At 42.8% G+C, this 20,280-nt stretch overlaps 2 protein-coding genes across 5 annotated transcripts in view; one reads left to right on the forward strand and one right to left on the reverse strand.

Moving 5' to 3' along the window:
* The window catches only part of LOC119164935 (complement C3-like), a 71,573-nt gene that overhangs the window by 45,694 nt on the left and 5,599 nt on the right, over positions 1-20,280 (reverse strand). The window contains exons 2-14 of one of the 2 annotated variants that reach the window (XM_075873352.1): positions 19,198-19,361; positions 18,850-19,050; positions 17,740-17,810; positions 16,820-16,957; positions 14,893-14,935; positions 13,891-13,969; positions 11,419-11,521; positions 8,171-8,407; positions 6,627-6,803; positions 5,566-5,691; positions 4,178-4,243; positions 1,293-1,487; positions 138-287 (exon numbers count right to left, since the gene is read on the reverse strand). In XM_075873352.1, the coding sequence (XP_075729467.1) occupies positions 138-287; positions 1,293-1,487; positions 4,178-4,243; positions 5,566-5,691; positions 6,627-6,803; positions 8,171-8,407; positions 11,419-11,521; positions 13,891-13,969; positions 14,893-14,935; positions 16,820-16,957; positions 17,740-17,810; positions 18,850-19,050; positions 19,198-19,361 (1,750 nt within the window). The remainder of the gene's footprint in view (positions 1-137; positions 288-1,292; positions 1,488-4,177; positions 4,244-5,565; positions 5,692-6,626; positions 6,804-8,170; positions 8,408-11,418; positions 11,522-13,890; positions 13,970-14,892; positions 14,936-16,819; positions 16,958-17,739; positions 17,811-18,849; positions 19,051-19,197; positions 19,362-20,280) is intronic. The other variant, XM_075873353.1, reaches the window with a different exon arrangement.
* LOC119164937 (CMP-sialic acid transporter) overlaps positions 1-20,280 on the forward strand; it is an 81,669-nt gene that overhangs the window by 2,070 nt on the left and 59,319 nt on the right. The window lies entirely within an intron of this gene.

Genomic DNA, 20,280 nt, shown 5'->3' on the forward strand with positions numbered 1-20,280 from the left:
AGAGGAGCTCAGAAATTTTGACCACCCGGGGTTCTTGCAGCTGACTTTAAGCACACGGGTCTCTATAGCATTTTGTTTCCACCCAAATGTGTCTCTTTGTCTGCGTGATATAGGGTAGATTGCCTTTATAGACTTGCCTTCTTTCTGGTGAGCAGGCTGGCTTCACCGAGAAGGTAGGCGGCTTTATCGATGGCCAGTAGACCAACTCTCGTGTTCGGTTTTCCTTCTACACCAAACGATTCTACAACTCCAGGCTCCCTGATGTCGCTGGCGGTCACCACTTTTATCTGCACGGTTTAAGACATTCGCAAAGAGAACTCTTTAGAACTGATCATTGCTTTGACACCAAAACGAGGCACTATATAAAAACTTTGGGTACATCGACGTCCGCATGCGAGAGACAGGAAAGAAACAAGGGGTGACCTACCCGTGTCCTAATAACCGAAGGGGGAGGCGTGAAATTCGTCCTATACTTTTACTAAGCCTGACTTGTTCTTGTCACTGTTTAAGCAGAAGGATTATGACCGCGGAGTTTTAAGGGCCGAAGCTCCTTAGGGTGTAGGTTAGTCTCTCATCGTCCATCGTAACCACCTCTAATACTCGGAGTGCTCACTAAATGGTGCTGCGGCACTCGCTCCACTCCGATGCGTAGGAGACGCACGCTTTAGTGTGATAGGAGATGGAGGGACGGACGGACAGAAGATTCACGGTTTACCGACGAAACCCTCTGAAGCTTTGCCCCACTCATCATCATTCACTCCGTAGATATGCTGCGATTTTTTTGCAGAAATGGCGGCCTACGACCTCTGGTGTCGCATTCTAAGAATGGTTCATATGCCATTTTTACAACCAGAAGGCCAAGAATCAAAAGTAGGCCTATGTGAGAAGTATGCCAAAGCTTTGTTTTGATGTTTTTGGGAATTTAAAGCATCTTCGCCTTTTGGTCTTCACCTACTGGTGAAAGTAGAGGAACAGGGGGTGGGGGTGCTCACTGTGATTCATCTTTCCCACACCTTATTGGGAACCCTGGGCACGCCTATGCTTAGATGAATCAGTCAGCACTGCAAAGTGCACAAACATGGCAGACAAGAAAGACGCAGACGTCCAATCTTTCTTGTCTGTCTCGTTCTTGTCTGCCGTCGTTGCGAAGTCTACACCGCTGCACATTTCATTCATGTTGTTCCAAAAAGCTTGTACACAAGCTCTTCTATAAGGTTGGATACGCATGCATATGTACACCTTGGAAGGGTGTTGAATTATCCACGCGATAGCGCGTACAGACGCGTACTCGCCTCAGAAGAGGAGGAGCAGTCTTCACCCATATCGAAGTCTTCCGAGTCGGCTACCACGTGGCCCTGGTGGAATCCGAAGACCAGCAACCGGAACTTGGGGGCCATCTCCTCGGTCAGCGTAAATTGCACTTCATAATTATTGCTCTCAGTTCGACTCGTCCTCTTATGCAACACGATCTTGCCGCGTGCCATGACCTGCGCATCCGAATAAGAGACAAGGTAACCTTGTTCGTTACTAGTATCGGCATATGTAAACTTAATCTACCTTTGTAAATCTTTCTTATCAGTGATAACACAATCAAATTTAAAATGAAGAAAAACATAATGTAAGCGTAACCATCTGACAACCGAGGATAATGCAATACACTTTTATAAAGCTACTATCAGGCAAAGCAATTACACTTTTCCAGTGAAGCTTGCTGTAGATCATAGATCTCTATAGAGGCATACCGAAATGCTCTTCTCTGTAAGGTGCCCCGGTGACAACCGTATTCGTAAGCATTGTGTACCATCATGGGCTCGTCGGCAATAATCCTTTTCAGATATCGCGAAGCAATCCTCTTTCGAGGTCACCTAACATTGCCACATTGCACTGTTACCTGAATATGAACGCATAACCGTCGTTTTTTCCTATAGCAACCGAAGTGCTGTGTTGCTAATCACGTCAATTAAGGTACAAATCTCCGCACGGGGAAGGAAATGGTCAAAATGGTGTATAACGCCATGAGAAAGTGTCACGGACGTCCAATTTTGGCGACCCCACGTCACGGCAATTAACGGGCGCCGTACTCCCCCACTGACCGTGGGAACGGCGGGCGCATGAAAGAGAGCCGAGAAGTGCAGAATGGGGTGCTCTTCTTCGAACATCGCCGCCGACGTTTGATCCTTTTGTAACTGCAGCGGCGTCTGCAGGGTCGTGGAAGGCCGCGATGTACCCCGAACAAGGATTACACTACGGGACGCACTGGCTGAGAGCCAAGCAGTCTGACTGTTCCCACGGGGGAAATCGTGGGAAAACCTCTGGTGGCCAAGCCGTATGACAACACCCCAACAGGTTGTCACTCTCGCTAGTTGAGGGCCCTCTCCTAATTAAAAAGGGGTGGGGTCAATATATTTTTGGGGCGGAGTTTCCATCAATGAAACGCGCATGATTGGACCCATGTAGAGGTCTCTTGTCCCCAAGGAAGAGAGCGAGGAGACACGAGGGGGATTTAAGCGCAGGATTTTGCCCTGCTAGGCAGACTAGTCGCTCACCAACATGGTGTAGAAACAGATCAACAAGCATCTTTTCTAGACGTTTTTAATGTGGCTCTGTATCGGCTGGCCACCTAAACTTAGCCGTTCGTCCAGTTGTGACGCGATATTAACGTCTGCAACGTAGAAATCGGGACTTCGCCTCGAGTTAGCTCAACCTGCTCGAAGTCACCTGCAAGCACTAGCCTCCCGGAGCCACCAGCGTTGCAACACCGCCAACATCGCAGTCGTGCCAGAACTCTCTTCGACTTCTCGGATGCGATCGTCGGGGACGCAACGCTGCCGGTCATCACACGTATGCCTTCACCTGTTTATACCTTCGAACTTTCTCCTCCGTAGTTCTATTGTTGTTAGTTTGTGTAGTTTGTAATAGTTCTTTCTCGTAAGCTGATTTATTGTTTTTTATATATTTTTAGTTGTATCAAGTGTTGATGTATTTTGTTAGTTGTATTGAAGTGTTGTACTAGATCCCGTGTGCTGCAATATCACTTGAGTAAAGTTTGTTTTGTTTTCTGAGGTCTCTAATCTCTTCACTGTCTCTGCTTGCATACGGAACGAACTAACCTGCTGTCATTCCCGTCGCCGACTTCGCGCTGGCGACGCTAGAGTGGCAGCTTGTAACAGAAAGAAAAAAAATAAAGAAAGAAAGAAAACACACACCAAGGAACGCTTTTCCTCCTAAGCTTTTCCAAAAAGTACACTGCCAGACTTTACGACACGTCTGATTTGTTGCTCTGTATCACTGATGCACTCCTCTTTGTTAGCTTTTCCGCCATCGGGAGGCTCCATCGGGAGGCTTCATTTGTCCTTTTTGTCATCGGGAGTCTCCCGATTTCGACAATCACCCGACCATCAATAGAAAAACGACCAGTTTATATCATGGTGTACGAATGCGTACAAAACAAAGGGGCTTTTCTTTCTGAGAAATCCATACGGATTTCCTTTTTGCTTCGTGCTACAAACGGTAGGCTCTCTCCTTTCCACTTCTTAATCCTTCCGCCACTTCGCAAGTTTCCGCAGAATTTATTTGTAATCAGCCAGGATGGGACAATCTCAGATAAATGTTTTTTTTTGTAATTACGAAGAAGCACCAACAGTGGCGTATTTACATTATCAGTAAGAAACATTCTTTATTCTAATGTTTTGACTGTTTCCAAAAAAAAAGCTAGTAAGTGCTGGGCCAGAGAAAAAGCCTAGAAGTTTCGTTAATGTGAAAAATTACAACGTGTGAAGATTGTTGTTGCGTGGAAAATCATGTTGTAGTACTTTGATTACGAGAATGAGTCCACATTGATGAGTAAACCTGGTACTGTTTTATGATAATTGACAACGTGGCCATGAAAACAACTATATAACAAAATAGAAGTATCTGGAGCCATACCTTGACACAAGCTTTTCCTTGAACTCAGTTATTAAAAAAACACTTTACGAATTTTAAATGTCGGACAAATAAGGTTCTGGGTCATGTGCTTTTGCTGGTCTTGATTTTGACATGTTACTGCGCACGCTCCACTTCAATGACACGCTAGTAAAAAATTTTTGTTACTTAGGAATACCTGGTATTATAACAAAAAGCGTTTGTTCTCTTCTAAACAGCTTCCTGAGCTATTATCTTTCAACCGAAGCCTTACCTGGTAAAACACAGTTGAGATATCGTCTGGATACGTAGTTATATACCTTTCGAAATTGTTTCCTTCCTGAAATGAATAACATAATGACATGAAGATAAGGTTTATCACAAGCCAAATATGGTAAACAGGTCTATACTTTAGCTACCTATTCGAATGGTCACCTTGGTACTACAAAGGTGATGCAGTACTGCTATGTTCATCTATGAGCCTAATGATCATAACCACGAATTAATTAGATGACAAAATAAGGGATTTAACTGTACTGTGTTTTTTTCGGAAGCAATGTTTGGTACCCTTTGTTGTTTTGCCGCCATTTTTTTGCCATGATGATGTATTTCCACCCTGCTGAAATCCCCTATGAGGATTGAAATATCTGTAAATAAAAAATAAAATAAAGCAGAGGCCACCCGGTCTATACAGCATCGCCTTAGTGCTTCCTCTTAAACGCGCTGGAATGCAAAATAGTTGTGCTCGGACAGACTGTACCGAGTGTTATGAAGTCAACCATTATGGGAAGTGTTTGCTTAAAGCTGTCATTGCTTTACGTAAAATAAAACCGAAAAGATTGATCAGCCAACTCGGTCTGTCATATTTACAACTATATAACGAAAATAAAAAAAAATTGTATAAATGGTACTTGAGAGAATATTAAATCCGGGTAATTTTTTTGTTATCTCCTCGAAACACAAATTAGGATCGGCCTTCTGCAAGTGCATAAAATACGCACAACATAATTTTAAGCTACTTGATATTGCATTCCAAGAACTAAAACTAATCAATATGTTGTGTTGTGAAAACTTCAGTATGCAAGCATATTTTACGTCTAAACAAGTATTTATTTAATCTGCATTCAGTCATGATCCAGTTTTACGTAAATAGAACAGTATTCTGGGCTCGAATTCTTGTTCAATTTGTTTTGGGCTGAATTTATTTAGAGCAAAGAAAAATATCACACTGAACGCTGTTCTTGGAACGTGGCATGTCGACCAAGCCTTCGGAGATCGCAGTGCGTTCAGCCAAGTTATCTGCAGCCAGACGCGGCACACTTAGGTTGAGGAGAGAGAGAAAAAGAGATAGAAAACTTTATTAAAAAGTCAGTCAATTACTTCAGGCATGGCCAGTCGAGGAAGAACGCAGTGAATATGCAGAAGATTCAGTTCATCCAGTGATTTACGTATCGTGTTCTTCCCATGCTACTGGTGCGAATAACTGCCAAACAAATCAATTCGCGTCCTTGTAAGGGGCGTTGCTGCCTGGCAGAGTTATACATTACCGCGTGGTATGCGTCTGTCACTGAGTAGAACCACGTTCAGTCTATCGGATGGGAAGCTTAGTTGAAATCGCGCTTTGCTGTTTATCAAACGGTGGAGCTAACCTCCAACACTCACCTTGAGTTCATCTTTATTATGTGGACTATGACGTATGGAAATGAAGGCGTTCACCGGTGACGTGTATTTGTACAGCGTCATGGAGGCTTCGGCACGATGGTATTCTTCTTCCTTTGTTGTACGAACCTGTGAAAATTAAATGAATGAATGAAATCATTTTAACAAATTATTATACAAGTGACGAGAGTAGCAGGTTTATTTACAAAAAGGCAGAGAGGTTGGCCAAAGCGATAATGAGGCTGTACCCTGCTGCTATACACTGAGGGAGGGGAATGGGAAAGAAAGTAGTAAGAGATGACAATGGAGTGATTAGGCCATGATGAGTGCGTGGGCGCCAAGCTTCCCAGTGTTAAGTGTCGATTCAGGCGAAAAGATGGCTTTTCTACAAATATTGCAATCATTCTAGGTCGAGTTGTACCTTTAAGTCATATCGCGTTTGAAACAACGCATAAGTTGATACTTCTAAAGATGGTCTGCTCGTAAAACACAAAATTTGAAAAATATGTTATTCACTGATTTGATTATGCTGACGAGCTTTTAAAAATTATGTATAACTGCTCACTTAATTAGCTTTGGTCTTGCTCTCATAACTATCACTAATAATGTAGAGCTATTTATCAATTCATAAATACCTCACAAGGAGCTTTAATTAATTTGAATATCACGTTTATGCTAAGACTTGCTTTCAATTGCTTTTGGATGGCTTTCAATTTCTTAAAAGCCACGTGGTCTTTCATTTTAAATAAATTAACTCGAGTCGTTACACAGCCATCATCGTGTGACATAATCTCAGCGTAAAAATGTATTAGGTGCTGATTTCAATTGCGAAACCCCATTTTGGCTGTGCACTTACCATAAGAGCGTCAGTCAGCGCCACCTCTTGCCATTGCGCTAAGAGTGGAACACCCTTTTCGCGTGTTGGCGTCACGTATCACGTGCTACGTGACGCCAACAGGCAAAACAGGTGTTCCACACTCACTCTTAGTGCTTGGGAAAACTCTTTTGTCATTGAATTTCTGACTATACTTTGACGATAAGATAAAAATCGAGAGATAACTCACCTTGATGTTGAGGCGTTGTTGATCTTTGTAACTTGTGAAGTCGAAGAACACCTTTCCCTCCTCGTTCGTCGTTCTCTTCTTGCTGTACTCTCTCAACTCAGTGCCATTTTCATTGGTCACTGTCATCTCTGCTTCAACGCGATTGGCTGGTTCACCGTTCGCATGACGAATGTCTGCCTGGATGCGCATGAAGAAAAACATCCACAATGCTGCTCTTGACGTCATTAACTTATCCTAAGGTATTTCCGAAGCAGAAACCCATACTTACATCCATTAGTAGTTTGAATACGTAACCACCCAATTATCTCTATTTTACTCCCTCTTTGGCCTCTCAGCATGTGAGGCACCAAATTCTGTTAGCATCCCTGCATCTCCTGTTTTTTCTCTCTCTCTCTCTCACACTCTTTCTCTATCTAGCCCAATAACCATGGGGTCGTCAAAATTTAAGTTTAGCCATGTGCTTTCCCTAATATGGCGATCACTTGTCCTCTTGGTAATGGTGTTTATTTGTGTTTTATGAAATATTTAAGTTTGCTGAGACCTTAAGCCTGCGCGGGGTTCTCCATCAGGGAAGGCCAAGTTTCACAGCAGCATGAATTCTGATCACCCCTAAGTCACAAAGCAACGGTAGTGTTGCTTTTCGAAAACTGATATTTAGGATGAGTATTGAGCCAACAACGACGAAAGTGTGCACCAAGCTTGTATTTGTGCTGTGTTAAAGTGAAAACTCTTCAACTCAATAATGCATAATAGAAACGCAGGACTGTATAAAGTACCGCGTATATGTATACATGAACAGTGTTCTAAATATGAACTGTATATACGTACACACATCCTTTCGGAAATTTTATTTTTCTCGTAACAGCCGAGAGGCAGCCGTCGCCAACGGATGGCAACAACTTCTTCGTGTATTGTTTATTACATGATTTTAAAAAAAAAAACGTTACCTAAAGGTCTCGAAAAACCCCTATTTTTTATATTTGGCCCCAGAAAAACTGATGCCATCCATCCAAAATTCAGAGGAGTGGGGAAGGGGTGGGGTAGCAGAGTATTTCTTCTGGTACGGGCCTGGACCAAGTAAACATCAGCTCAATTTGCCTTAAGCACAAAGAGTGTCACTTCTAAACGAGTTGGTACATCATGTCATTCTGAGTGTTTAGCGTAACTAAGAGCAACTTGGAAACGAAGTTAGGTCTAGAATAGCGTCACTGTATATGCTACCGGAGGTAGAGAGAGAGAGAGAGAGAGAGAGAGAGAGAAAGATGCAGGGAAAGACGGGGAGGTTAACCAGACGCACGTCCGGTTTACTACCCTGCTTCGGGGAAAGGATGAAGGGGATAAAAGAGGTTGGAGGGAGAGAAGAAATATACACACAATTACGAGCACACTCGGGGGAGTACACGGAGTCTACAGGCGGTCGCTCTGGGCTAGAAGGCAGGACAATACGACAGCGTGAGCACTATAGCTTCCAACTGTTTTTTTTTTTGTTTCGTTTTACTGATAGAATTGCGTGCAAGATTCGGAACGCTGCTCCAAGCACTTACCGTGACCGCGACTATCGTGCCGGGCTTGAAGTCTCGTCGAGTGTTCTCCAGACTGACGTTGTAGGCCGAGTTGCTGAAGACTGCCGAATCATCCTGCGCGGCCTCCTGCTTTCCCGTCGCTTCCTCGACGACCACGGCTCGCACGAAAAGTCTGTTGCCGTGGACCCAGTCCTTCCAGTCGCTGCCGTTTTTGAGTTCGTCAGTGGGAACCGTGAAACGTGCTGTCCCTTCACTCAACTGAAATGATATTAGTTCAGGATGAAGCTGAAACTGAGGGAGTCACGTGTCTTTTTCTGTGAGACACTCATGATACAGTTTGGAGACTAAAGAAGAGGAGGCAAAATACAATGAAAGTTGAAGTTCAAGACAACTCACATGGTCCCTTCCTTAAAGTCACCAAAGACGACTCGAAGATAAGAACTATTTTCTTTTTCATCTCGATCGATTGTGCGTATCTTCCTTTGCCCTTTTCCGAAAGCTTTCTGCCCTTAACGTGGTCTCACATGACCTCCGGGAATGGAGGCATCGCACTCTTAGTGAACCTACCTTGGTAATGCCCGGCCTTCGGGATCGATCAACCTTCGACCGTATAGTATGCTATAAGTACTCTAGAGGGACCTCTCGCGCTAGTGTCTATAGGAGCTGCAACACACGGTGCTTCACCGAGCACTGGAATAATGGGTAGCACACGGATTTGTCTAATCTTCGTATTTATGGCTTCATTTGGGTTCGCGTGACTTTAGGCTATTTTGTCACGAAACAAAAAAAAATCAGCAAGTGTTCAGCAGTTGCGTTTCACCACCATAATCTTCTAGGCTTGAACCTCAGGTGGTCGAAATTTCCGGAGCCCTCCACTACGGCGTCTCTCATTATCATATGGTGGTTCTGATACATTAGGCCACACATATCACTTATATCTTCTAGGCTAACCATTTGAAATCGGGTCACGAAGTTCAAAAGGGTTTGTTCATTCATTCAAAAACCAAAGCACCGCAATAAAGGAAGTCACAAGTGCGATTTGAGGCTTGCAAGCACGAAGCCTAGGTAAATCAGTGTACTACCAATCATTCTTATGGTCGCTGAACAATCGTAGCGCCAGAGTCGCCTATATTCAATTTCGGAAAACTTTATACCTTCGACCAAGCGACAATGTCACGTAATGACGTCATGGCGACGCCACATTTTGTAACGTCACGCTGGTGTCAAGTTCTGGTGATCTATGACCTAGAGGTGACGTCTATGGTGACGTGATTCATGTTATGCTTTTTTTTACGGTGACAGCTGTTATGAGATCACAACGAGGGTCACGTGCACCATAGTTGTTCACCGTCGCCGGTGTCCGTAACCAGTATTGCGCAAAATTAATTAAACAAAAAAACACCAAGGACACAATGCTTTTTGAAACCGGATCCCCTGGGTGACAGTCCAGTATTCCACCAATGAGCTACGCCGGTGCTTGGAACTTCGTTGCAAACTGACCATAGGTAGGCTTGATATCGGGAACGGAATCACATCAATGTGTATGATTAGGTGCTTTAGAACACCTAAGTAACAGTCAGGCGTCACAGAATGTGAATTGCGCAACGAGTTGAATCGTCGAATGATAAAACCCCCTTTCAAATAGCGCTACAGGCTTAATTCTTCATCGTCGTCAACCACAGCATCAAAAAATTGCAAAAAACATTCTTCAAGGTGTGTAGAAGGTACTACGCTTCTGCGAAAAATGGCAAAGGCTGGTATAGAAAAATGCCTGCATACTACACAAAAATAATGATGACTTATGGCACAGTGGGTACCAGGAATCACTGTGTTCATGGGAGGTTGTGGTCAGGTACTGCACCAGGGTGGCCAATCCTGCTCTGGTGAGGGAGTGCATTTCCAGCAGATGGTCGTCAATGAGGCCGCACTCCAGACATATTCTTTTTGCTTCTTTTTTGATTATTCTTTTCTCACGCAATTTAAATAGATATACAATTGGGAATGGTGCGACATCTCGATCCGAATTTTGTCATGGCATGCTTGGCTACTGCGCTATCTCTAAGTAGATGGTCTGTTGCACTTTATTAGCAATGTTGAAAAGGGCCTGACCGCCTATCGGCAAATCATGAGAGAGGCCTTTGCCCGGCAGTGGGTGTAGTCGGGCTGATGATGATGATGATTATGGGTACCAGGAAAATACGCTTGTTTATGGGTACCAGGATTATGGGTACCAGGAAAGTATGTACCCAAATAGTACATAAAAAAGGCTCTGGATGGCGGTCCTTCGAGGTACCGCAATGGCTGTGCTGCGCAATCCGCTCAGGCATGGCGGTTTTCTGCGTCACTCGTGCGACGTGGACGAAGCGGGACGCCAATGGTCATTATCCGCATTCGGCCAGTGTGACACCGTACTTGAATATACCGTACTCTAAGCTGTTTCTTCCTCTTTAACCTCCTCCTCAACCTGACGTTCTTTTTCAGTGCCCTTGCAATACCTTACCGTACATGACTATGCTATACATTCTATACTATACATATATGGCGGCATGCTACATTATACATGCTATGCTATACCTGGCTGCGCTACACATAATTTTGCCTTGCCCAACACCATACATGTCTATGCTATGCTTTATCCTCTCCCCTCCCCTTTGCATCCTCTCCACTCTCATTTCCCTTTTCCGCGCCCTTACTATACATGGTTAGGCTGCACACAGCTTTGCCTGCGAAACACCCTACATGACTATGCTATGCTATACCATCTCTCCTCCATTTCTTACTCCTCATTCTCATGATGTTTCCCAGCCCATAGCTATACATGGCTATGCTATAGATGCTATAGTTGCACATGGTTCCGCCTGCGTGTCGTGAAGCGACATGGTACGACGATGACAGCATGTGGACGATGACGGCATACGACATCCCTGATCCCTTAAGAGTTCCGTACTTAGGTTAAGAAAATGGCATTCGCTTTCTCGTAGTCCGAGCTGAATACACGAGGGACCCCGTAATTTTCTTTCCACACAGTTACTACTATGTATTTCTGTAAGAACCTTACAATCTCTCTGTAAGATTCTGTATTTCTGCGAGAATATGTATGGTACTATATAGAATGACATTTGTGCCGTTTCGGTATACGAATAGATTCAAGCGGAATATTACGCAAGTCAAAGTCCAGAAAATATTTAAATGTTACTATGATACAGAAGATCACTACCTACCGAGATCCAATTGCAATATTACTACAACACAAAAGAGCAGTCACCTACCTTTCCAACAAGTCTCGTGCCAAACTTGACGTCACCGTTGAGTTCATTTCGCACAGCAAACGTGACGACTGCGTTGCCTTTCACTGGCTTCCCGTAAACGTAGCTGAAAACGTTGGAAAAACGCTCGGTGAATTTCGCCAGTCATGAGCGATACGAAAGCCACGTTATCTCATCTGTGAGCGCTGACACCGCGGCTTCATCGAGATGATCAATGGACACTACAGAGTGGAACGAGCTTTCGCGTATCAGGAGAGTACGATTTCACAACCGCGAAAACATCATTCTTGCCGTGACACGAAGCTTCGTAAGTGGGAAAACGCGCGCGAAGAAAATACCAGTGTAGACGCCACCTTGAGATTCCCGCACCAAACACCATGACGTCATGAAATTTGAAGTAGTCCACTGGGTTGTACGTAGCATCTAATCGATAAAACTGAAGTACATTAACATCTGTGGGTGCCGGAGGGCTAGTCTACCAAGTTTCAGAAAATTTCATCGAGCAAATGGTGCGAAAATACGAAAAATACATTTTGAAATTGTTACGTCACGCTAGAAGATTTCGTCGTGAAATTTAAAAGTGAGACTTCAAGCTTGATTTTCTTCGCTATTAATTAATTTATGACAGTGAAACTAATGGGATTACAGTTCTCAGAGTTTAGTTTATCAATCTAAACCAATGCACAGATTTTCTTCAGTGTGTCTTTAAATGGATGACAGTGAAGTCAAATACCCGTGGTAGTACTGCCGAGCGCGTCTACAGGGTGTTTCAGTTAACTTGAGCATTGTATTCCCAAAACAAACAAACAGGCCACGTGTGTCGAGTCGGCCCAGCATCGTACTGGGCCGTACATAGCACGTCAGAATATTAAATGCGAAGCAGCTTTTGGACTCACGTGTGTAACGCCGTACGTACGTGCGCACGTACGAACGTGCTGCGATGCGTTCTCCTCGCCGCAGGTGTTGGAGGGGTGCCAAGTAGGACACGCCGCAGTTGCGCGTTGACGTCACTCTCTACGTCGCCCGTCACGCGCTCGGAGCTGCGCCCTTAGCTACTGCCTCGTCCGTTCGCCCATAACAACTGCCGCTACCGCCGCTATACTACCCACCACGATAAGGGGAACGTGCATCGATGTCGTGTTTGTCAACTTTGACGTCGAATGTCTGCAGGAACTTCTGAGTGTGCTCTTCCCCGATCACAAGGCCCTGGTAGGCAAAATGAAACGCGCGCCAGCTCCGGTCCAGCGCCTGTGCCTACTCTGAAGAAACGACAACGACGAAGTCTTGCCAAGCGCTTCAATGAAACCAACACAAAACCCAACCCACCACGTGTCCTTGCGTTTCAAACAAACGTTTACTCTAGTAAACGCTACAACGAGTTTTGCTTCAAAACGCGCCTTCAGCACCCGCATCAACGCCCGTTTCAAGCAGGTAAACGCCGTGCGCATTGTTGCTGCTTCGCATACCATCAGGGTTCCTTTCGAGGAGGTGGTTCAATTTTTTTTCTGAATCCACCCATATTAGCGATTGAGAAGCATTGCTTGCTGAACTGTTTAATTAGCAACTACCACGATTCTGCTGTTGTAGAAGACGTCACACAAGGTAACCTAAATTAATCTTGTACAATGAAGTGTGGTACAATAAATTGTGAAGTTGATGATGTTGGTATGTTGAAGCACCCCTGTTTATACACGCATGTAACCCGGATATCGCACATATATTCGGTAAAGGGCTAATTGTTGGGGGGCTTTCTGAACATGTCATTTTTTTTTCTCATTGTGCCATCCACTGACACTTCAGTCTTTGGCGGTGTGAACAGCCATGGAGGATAATCGATTTCCGATTTCAAAAACTCATTTCTTGGTATTGTACTGTAATTTATCCTAATTTCTTTATTAACACAGATTCATTTTCTCTGTAATATGGTGGGGGAGGTCATTCCAGTATTTTGCTGCACGAAGAAAAATTGAGGCAGCAAAAGTAACGGTGCGGGAACGTTGACGGGCAACTTGAAAGGCATGGCCAATGCGATATGACCTGCGAAAGGGGGGGGGGGGGGGGGGAATGTAAGGTTCGATTGCAAGTGGACTGTGAAAAAGTTTATGAAACAAGCAAAGGGTGGCAATGCGGCAGCGGGAAGATAGAGGAATGACCTACCCCACGATATTGCAGCAATCACCTGTCCATCAACATTTATGCATAGCGTCACAAGCCATTTTTCAAGCTAATTCATGGCTTTTTTGTACGTTTTTTGTAACCCCACCCCTTATGTAATGTCCCCCTGGGGACCTTTAAGGTAATAAAATGAAATGAAATGAAATAAAATATCTCGAGAACCAATGAATGGTTCCTACGTTGCGTCTCGGGGCAAAAAGAAAATACCGACATGTTTCTACACTGCTCGTGAGAATCGTCATTTTTTTTTCGGTTCAGAACGACCGTACTTTCACGAGGCAGCGTCGGCCGATTACTCACCTTGCCTTGACGAGAATCTCGGACCCTCTTGGCAGAATCACTTTGGTCGTCGAAATGCTAACCGAATACGTTGGCAGAACTGCGTTCATCGTAGTGACGAGAATGGAGAGAGAAGAGCAGTTAAAGCCTGTAAGGGACGTACCCAAGCAATTCGTATTACATGTAAATACGTGTGCTTTACTTGTCGACGAGTGTTCCCCAACAGTATTTTCTTTAATATTGCCGCGCTAAGCATAGAGTCCTCACGTGGTCATCTTTTGAGACGTTTTGTACACTTTCATGTTGGTGCCGAGCAGTCCCTGATATGATTTTCTTTATTTGCGCGAAACGAACGTGAGCGAAAGCGAAATCCCCCCCCCCCCTCTTTCAAGCGGGATAATTGATTTTGCTTATGAAGAACAATACACGATTTGCTACAGTAGGGATACTTAATTTCAACTTAACGAATACTATTTCCCACAAAACGCATAAAGGTATCTTGACATTATTCTTGTTAATATTAAACATATATAATGCCTTGAAGCGATGCGGAAATTTGGCGCACTTACAGAGTTCTTCGAAGGTCATGTTTTACGGTCATTTATAGCAGCATATATGCAATACTATAGCCGTTTGCTGTTGTAGTTTATTACTATTACATCACTTTTCCTTCATTCAATTGCATCTTTGACTATTTTAAAAACTTTTCTCATGTTTTACTGAATTTTGGTATTGCCCTCCTGCTATGCACTCAAACGAAAGCAGCAGCATTCAAATAAATAAATAAATAAATAGATAAATAAATAAATAAATAAATAAATAAATAAACCTTCCAAATGGACCTCTATCTATTCTCTATCCTTACAACGCCTGTGGGAGCTCAGCTTCGCAACGAGGCCACGCAATGCCATATACTACGTGTGATCTAAGATAGCTTGCTTGAAACACATTGCGTCGCATCAAAACAGCAACGCAAAGGTGATTCGTCTGTTTAAAAACAATATTCCGATGAAGCAGTCTTACCGTATTCTCTCACTTGAAACGATACTTCGGATTTCTTGTTTTTCTGTGCGAGAAGAAAAGAAGCACATTCCAGTTCTGCGATTCAGATTATCCTGAAACGTATTATTCAGAAGAAATGGCTAACAAAGGACACCTGTTCGAGAAAATAAATGAACGAACATACTGCTGTGAGTGACGCCGACGAGTCGTTAAGGAAGGCATTTACGAGGACTTGTTTTCTTTTTTGACGCGTGTTAATGAAAACCAGGATATAATGAATGAAGTCAAGGAATTCAAATGCAGGAGACGTTTATTGTACTTTTCTAATGACATCGCAGAAAAAGTGGTATAGACGTGAAGGTGGTAAAAGAACAAAACGTGCCGCCTTCAGGTATCGAACCTGCAACCTTCGGATTAAGCTCCGGATGCTCTTTGTGACACTTTGTGAGTCTGTGTGCCTCAAAGAAGCTACACATGGATGTGGTTTTAATTAGGAGCACAAATTTTCTGTGTAGTTCGTGTCATCTCAATTTCTAAGAACTGGCACCAGAATAACAAAACACAGAGAGAAAAACAAAGAGCAATACAGACTATAAATTGAGTATCAAGTATGCAACGCTGTAATCTATATGCATATTTAAAAAAAGCAAAACATATGCGAAACTTTCGGTGTATGAGGTACAATAGAACGTCGCTATAAGGAAGTACTGACATGATGACCACAAATTAGTCTATAGCATTCGGTATTTCTTGAAAGGCAGAGATAAAAACCGGGTTTAACGAATTGGTGTTCTGGCTCGAGCGAAAATTCTGGATACAGAAATGCGATATTTTCGGCTTCGAGGCCGCTGAAAGCAATGTATTCCTTATTGTTTCCTTCCCTCATTTCAATCTATAGCAGACTGGAACACGAGAAAGGGGCGCTGCAACATAGCAAAGGTCCTTTTACAAACTTTTCGTAACTTCATTATTCACGTTTATAAACGAAATTTATTGTTCCGACTCTATAAAAAATGCTGCCGTAAGTTGTCGATCTACATTTGTAGTGTTGCTTATAGTACAATTCTTGAGTTGAATGCCTCGCGAGAATTATATTTCTCCCCTACCGTCTGCAGCGCGGCGACTCTTGCGTTTTCGGTTGCTTGCGCCATAAAAAAAATACATTTCCCCGAAATGAAGCCTGATCAGCCAAAACTCGTACTAAGTTCGCTAAAACCAATATTTTAATGTATCAGTGTTCCTCATGAAGGCGGATCAACTCTGTTGTGAAAAAGGGAAGCTAAACGCACCACTATCTATCTATCTATCTATCTATCTATCTATCTATCTATCTATCTATCTATCTATCTATCTATCTATCTATCTATCTATCTATCTATCTATCTATCTATCTATCTATCTATCTATCTATCTGTCTGTCTGTCTGTCTGTCCCTCTGTCTGTCCCTCTGTCTGTCTGTCCCTCTGTCTGTCTGTCCCTCTGTCTGTCTGTCCCTCTGTCTGTCTGTCTGTCTGTCTGTCTGTCTGTCTGTCTGTCTGTCTGTCTGTCTGTCTGTCTGTCTGTCTGTCTGTCTGTCTGTCTGTCTGTCTGTCTGTCTATCTATCTATCTATCTATCTATCTATCTATCTATCTATCTATCTATCTATCTATCTATCTATCTATCTATCTATCTATCTATCTATCTATCTATCTATCTATCTATCTATCTATCTATCTATCTATCTATCTATCTATCTATCTATCTATCTATCCATCCATCTATCTATCTATCTATCTATCTATCTATCTGTCTATTTATCTATCTATCTATCTATCTATCTATCTATCTATCTATCTATCTATCTATCTATCTATCTATCTATCTATCTATCTATCTATCTGTCACACCACGTGTACAGCCACCAATTTATACGCAAACAGAAGTGCACGACCGATCAGTCAACTCACGTGTCGTCCGTATGTCGCGATGACTTTCCATTTGCCAAACATGGGGTACTTCGGAAGGTCATACGCATGGCTCACAATGCCAGTGTTCGGATCTTCTGACGGAACGTCCCACGTGTAAGTCAAGATGTCCTGCGGATTCTGCATCGATGCGAGGCAACGCGTGAATCAGGCATTGTCATTAATATTAAACAAGAATCTCTAGCCCAAATCATCAACCAGTTTTCAAAAAGTACTTCAAGACGAAGGATTTAAGTCTTTAATTGTAGGTAGAACTGTACCTAACTTGAAAACAACTTACACACCTTCACTTCTATGTCTCACTGTCGGTCCAGTCACACTAAAACTTGGATCGAAGCATAGGGAATGACACAAAGTCTATTTAACCTACCGGCCTTTCTTACTTTCTCTACCATTTTCTCTGACCAATCTGTCAGAAGGTACTTTCTGCCGAACGAAGTATGCAAGTTGAGACCTCTTTTTCATCCTAGTATATAATAAACAAACCAAAACACTGTTCTCTCTTTCTTGTTCTTCATGTTTTTTGCGGTAATTACCATTCACAGATATAATCTTATAGTAAAGATCAAGCCTTTATTACCCCATGCTCGCCGCAAATGTCCGTCCGTTCGTGCACTGTAACGGTGCCAGCTGTGGCCTCTACCCCTCACACTCTCTCACCTATCACGCGATGGCACCGCGGCTCATAGCAACATTTGCGCCACCACAGCTGCGGCCTTTTCTCCTTACGCTCTCTCATCAACCACGTTATAGCTGAGAGAGCACGAAAAAAAAACATGACACAGTCAGTCCAATAGCTACAGGCATTTGTCGAAAGCACTTTGGTATTTACGAAGTGTACTTCAATTTTTTTTTGTGTGTTTTTAAGCTATGTTTTTAAGAGTCAATTTTATCATTCATACCTTAATCTCAATGCGAACGGTGTCCGCTGACGGCAACAAGGCATCATCCACGGCCACAATTCGTATCTTCACTGAAAGAAAATTTGCATGTGGAATAAGAACAGACAGACAGACAGACAGACAGACAGACAGACAGACAGACAGACAGACAGACAGACAGATAGATAGATAGATAGATAGATAGATAGATAGATAGATAGATAGATAGATAGATAGATAGATAGATAGATAGATAGATAGATAGATAGATAGATAGATAGATAGATAGATAGATAGATAGATAGATAGATAGATAGATAGATAGATAGATAGATAGATAGATAGATAGATAGATAGATAGATAGATAGATAGATAGATAGATAGATAGACAGATAGATAGATAGATAGATAGATAGATAGATAGATAGATAGATAGATAGATAGATAGATAGATAGATAGATAGATAGATAGATAGATAGATAGATAGATAGATAGATAGATAGATAGATAGATAGATGACCCAAAGGTCGCGGCGGGATCAAAACCCGTCAGCGGCAGCTGCTTTTCGATGGAGGCAAAAGGCTGCAAGCCTGCGTGCTTATACTTAAGCGCGCGTTAAAGAACACCAGATTTTCTAGATTTTTTTCCAGCCTTCATTCACCACGTTTCTCATAACCATGTGGTTTCGGGGTGAAGGATACCGATCACTATTATTATCAGAGCCACCATGCTCTCTACATTTGCCGCAACACGTCGCCGTTATCACGAGCAGTTGGTCCAATCAGTTTTTTACTAACGACAACAACGGTGTCGCTTTTCGATCTGCGCGCGCTCTGCACATCAAAACAAACATGTTAACACCTCAGTTGGCGATAAAGCCATTGTCCGGAATTAGGCAGGCGTACGCTTAACCACGGAGTCTGCAGTGGGTGGCCGACTGCCTGGGTGACATTGGCCTAATTGGTTTGCCTCTTCGCTAAAGTGCGCTGCAGTTATAAGGTATACATTTGGATTAGGAAATACGCACGGAACTAGGTAGACACCACAAACGCACATTGTGGTGTCGCCTTGGAGTGGCACATAGCCGACGGATGAGTCATAGCACTTGAACGAGCCGATGTGCACCTACCGGGTTTCCCTTGGCCGTACACGGGCTTGTCTGTTTGGACGAATAGGTACCCCGAAGTCGGCTTAAGGAGCAAGACCGCCGCCTTGTCGAAAGCGTCCCCGCAGTGAACTCTCAGAGAAACGAAACTGGAATGGTTCGAGTGCAGGTCTTCGCCGGTGAACTTGGTCTCGTCCAGTTTCATGCGCACGAGCTTTTCCGCACCTGTTTGCGTTGAACAAGCTAAACGTTGGTGTCTATAAATGTATTTGCCTATTGTTTTTGTTACATCCCTTAACCTCCGCTATCACGCCAACGGGTAAACTGTAACTGTCTATACCTTTACTCTTCGCGCTTACAGTTTACGCTTACCGCCTCCCAGAAGAAACGACTCCGTAAACAGAAGGCGTGCTTCGGCGGGGTAGTCGGTGGCTCGTAGAGAGACGTTTTTGGCGGCGTTTGCCCTGTTCCTGACCAGCACCGTTTCGTTAGCGCCCAGCCGGACGAGACTGGGAGCAGTAACGATGCACCCCTCACTGCAATAAAGTAATAATAATAATAATAATAATAATAATAATAATAATAATAATAATAATAATAATAATAATAATAATAATAATAATAATAATAATAATAATAATAATAATAATAATAATAATATAACAATAACACAATAATATTAATAATAATAATAATAATAATAATAATAATAATAATAATAATAATAATTTATTGTACACATCCATAAGAAATACAAAGAAACGGGCCTGTCTAAGCCCCCACGACTTGTGTGACTAGGCCCGGCGGAGCCTGTTACAGCGATGTGGATGCAAGGTAACAAAACTATTGTTGTTTCCTTACCAACGAACAACAGACAAACGATTGACACCATTACTTTTTTACGGGCAGTAAATAAAAAAAGAGGAACAAAGGGAGGGACACAGAGCATACGTGGAATACAAGTAGACCATGTGATTTTACAGCTCAGCGAGTAATTTTTTTAATTGCCTTTTTGAACTCACTGAAAAAAAATTCCTCAGGTAGTGCATTGAAAATTTTTGGAATATATACACTTCTACATGCTTCTCCATATCTGGTAGAGAACCAGGGTACTATAAAACGCTTTTTTTCTCTCAGGGGTCGACGCATTACATATGGCACTTTAAGGTCATCACACTAATTGTATCTTAGAACGTGTCTTCCAGCGTTCTGAGCAAAATGAAAAAAAAGAAAACTGTAATAATAATAATAATAATAATAATAATAATAATAATAATAATAATAATAATTTTGGTCTTTGCCATCTGGTACCAGAACAACAAGGACATTGTCGCAAGTTGTACGATACATACGCGCAATGCAATAATTGTTATAATGTTATTACAGTGAAAGCTTAACACACCCCGGCTAACAATAAAAATAAAACTCTTTCCGTAAAATAAGAGTCAGAGCCAT

This window comes from Rhipicephalus microplus, chromosome 9 (genome assembly GCF_043290135.1).
Source record: "Rhipicephalus microplus isolate Deutch F79 chromosome 9, USDA_Rmic, whole genome shotgun sequence".
Classification (NCBI taxonomy): domain Eukaryota; kingdom Metazoa; phylum Arthropoda; class Arachnida; order Ixodida; family Ixodidae; genus Rhipicephalus; species Rhipicephalus microplus.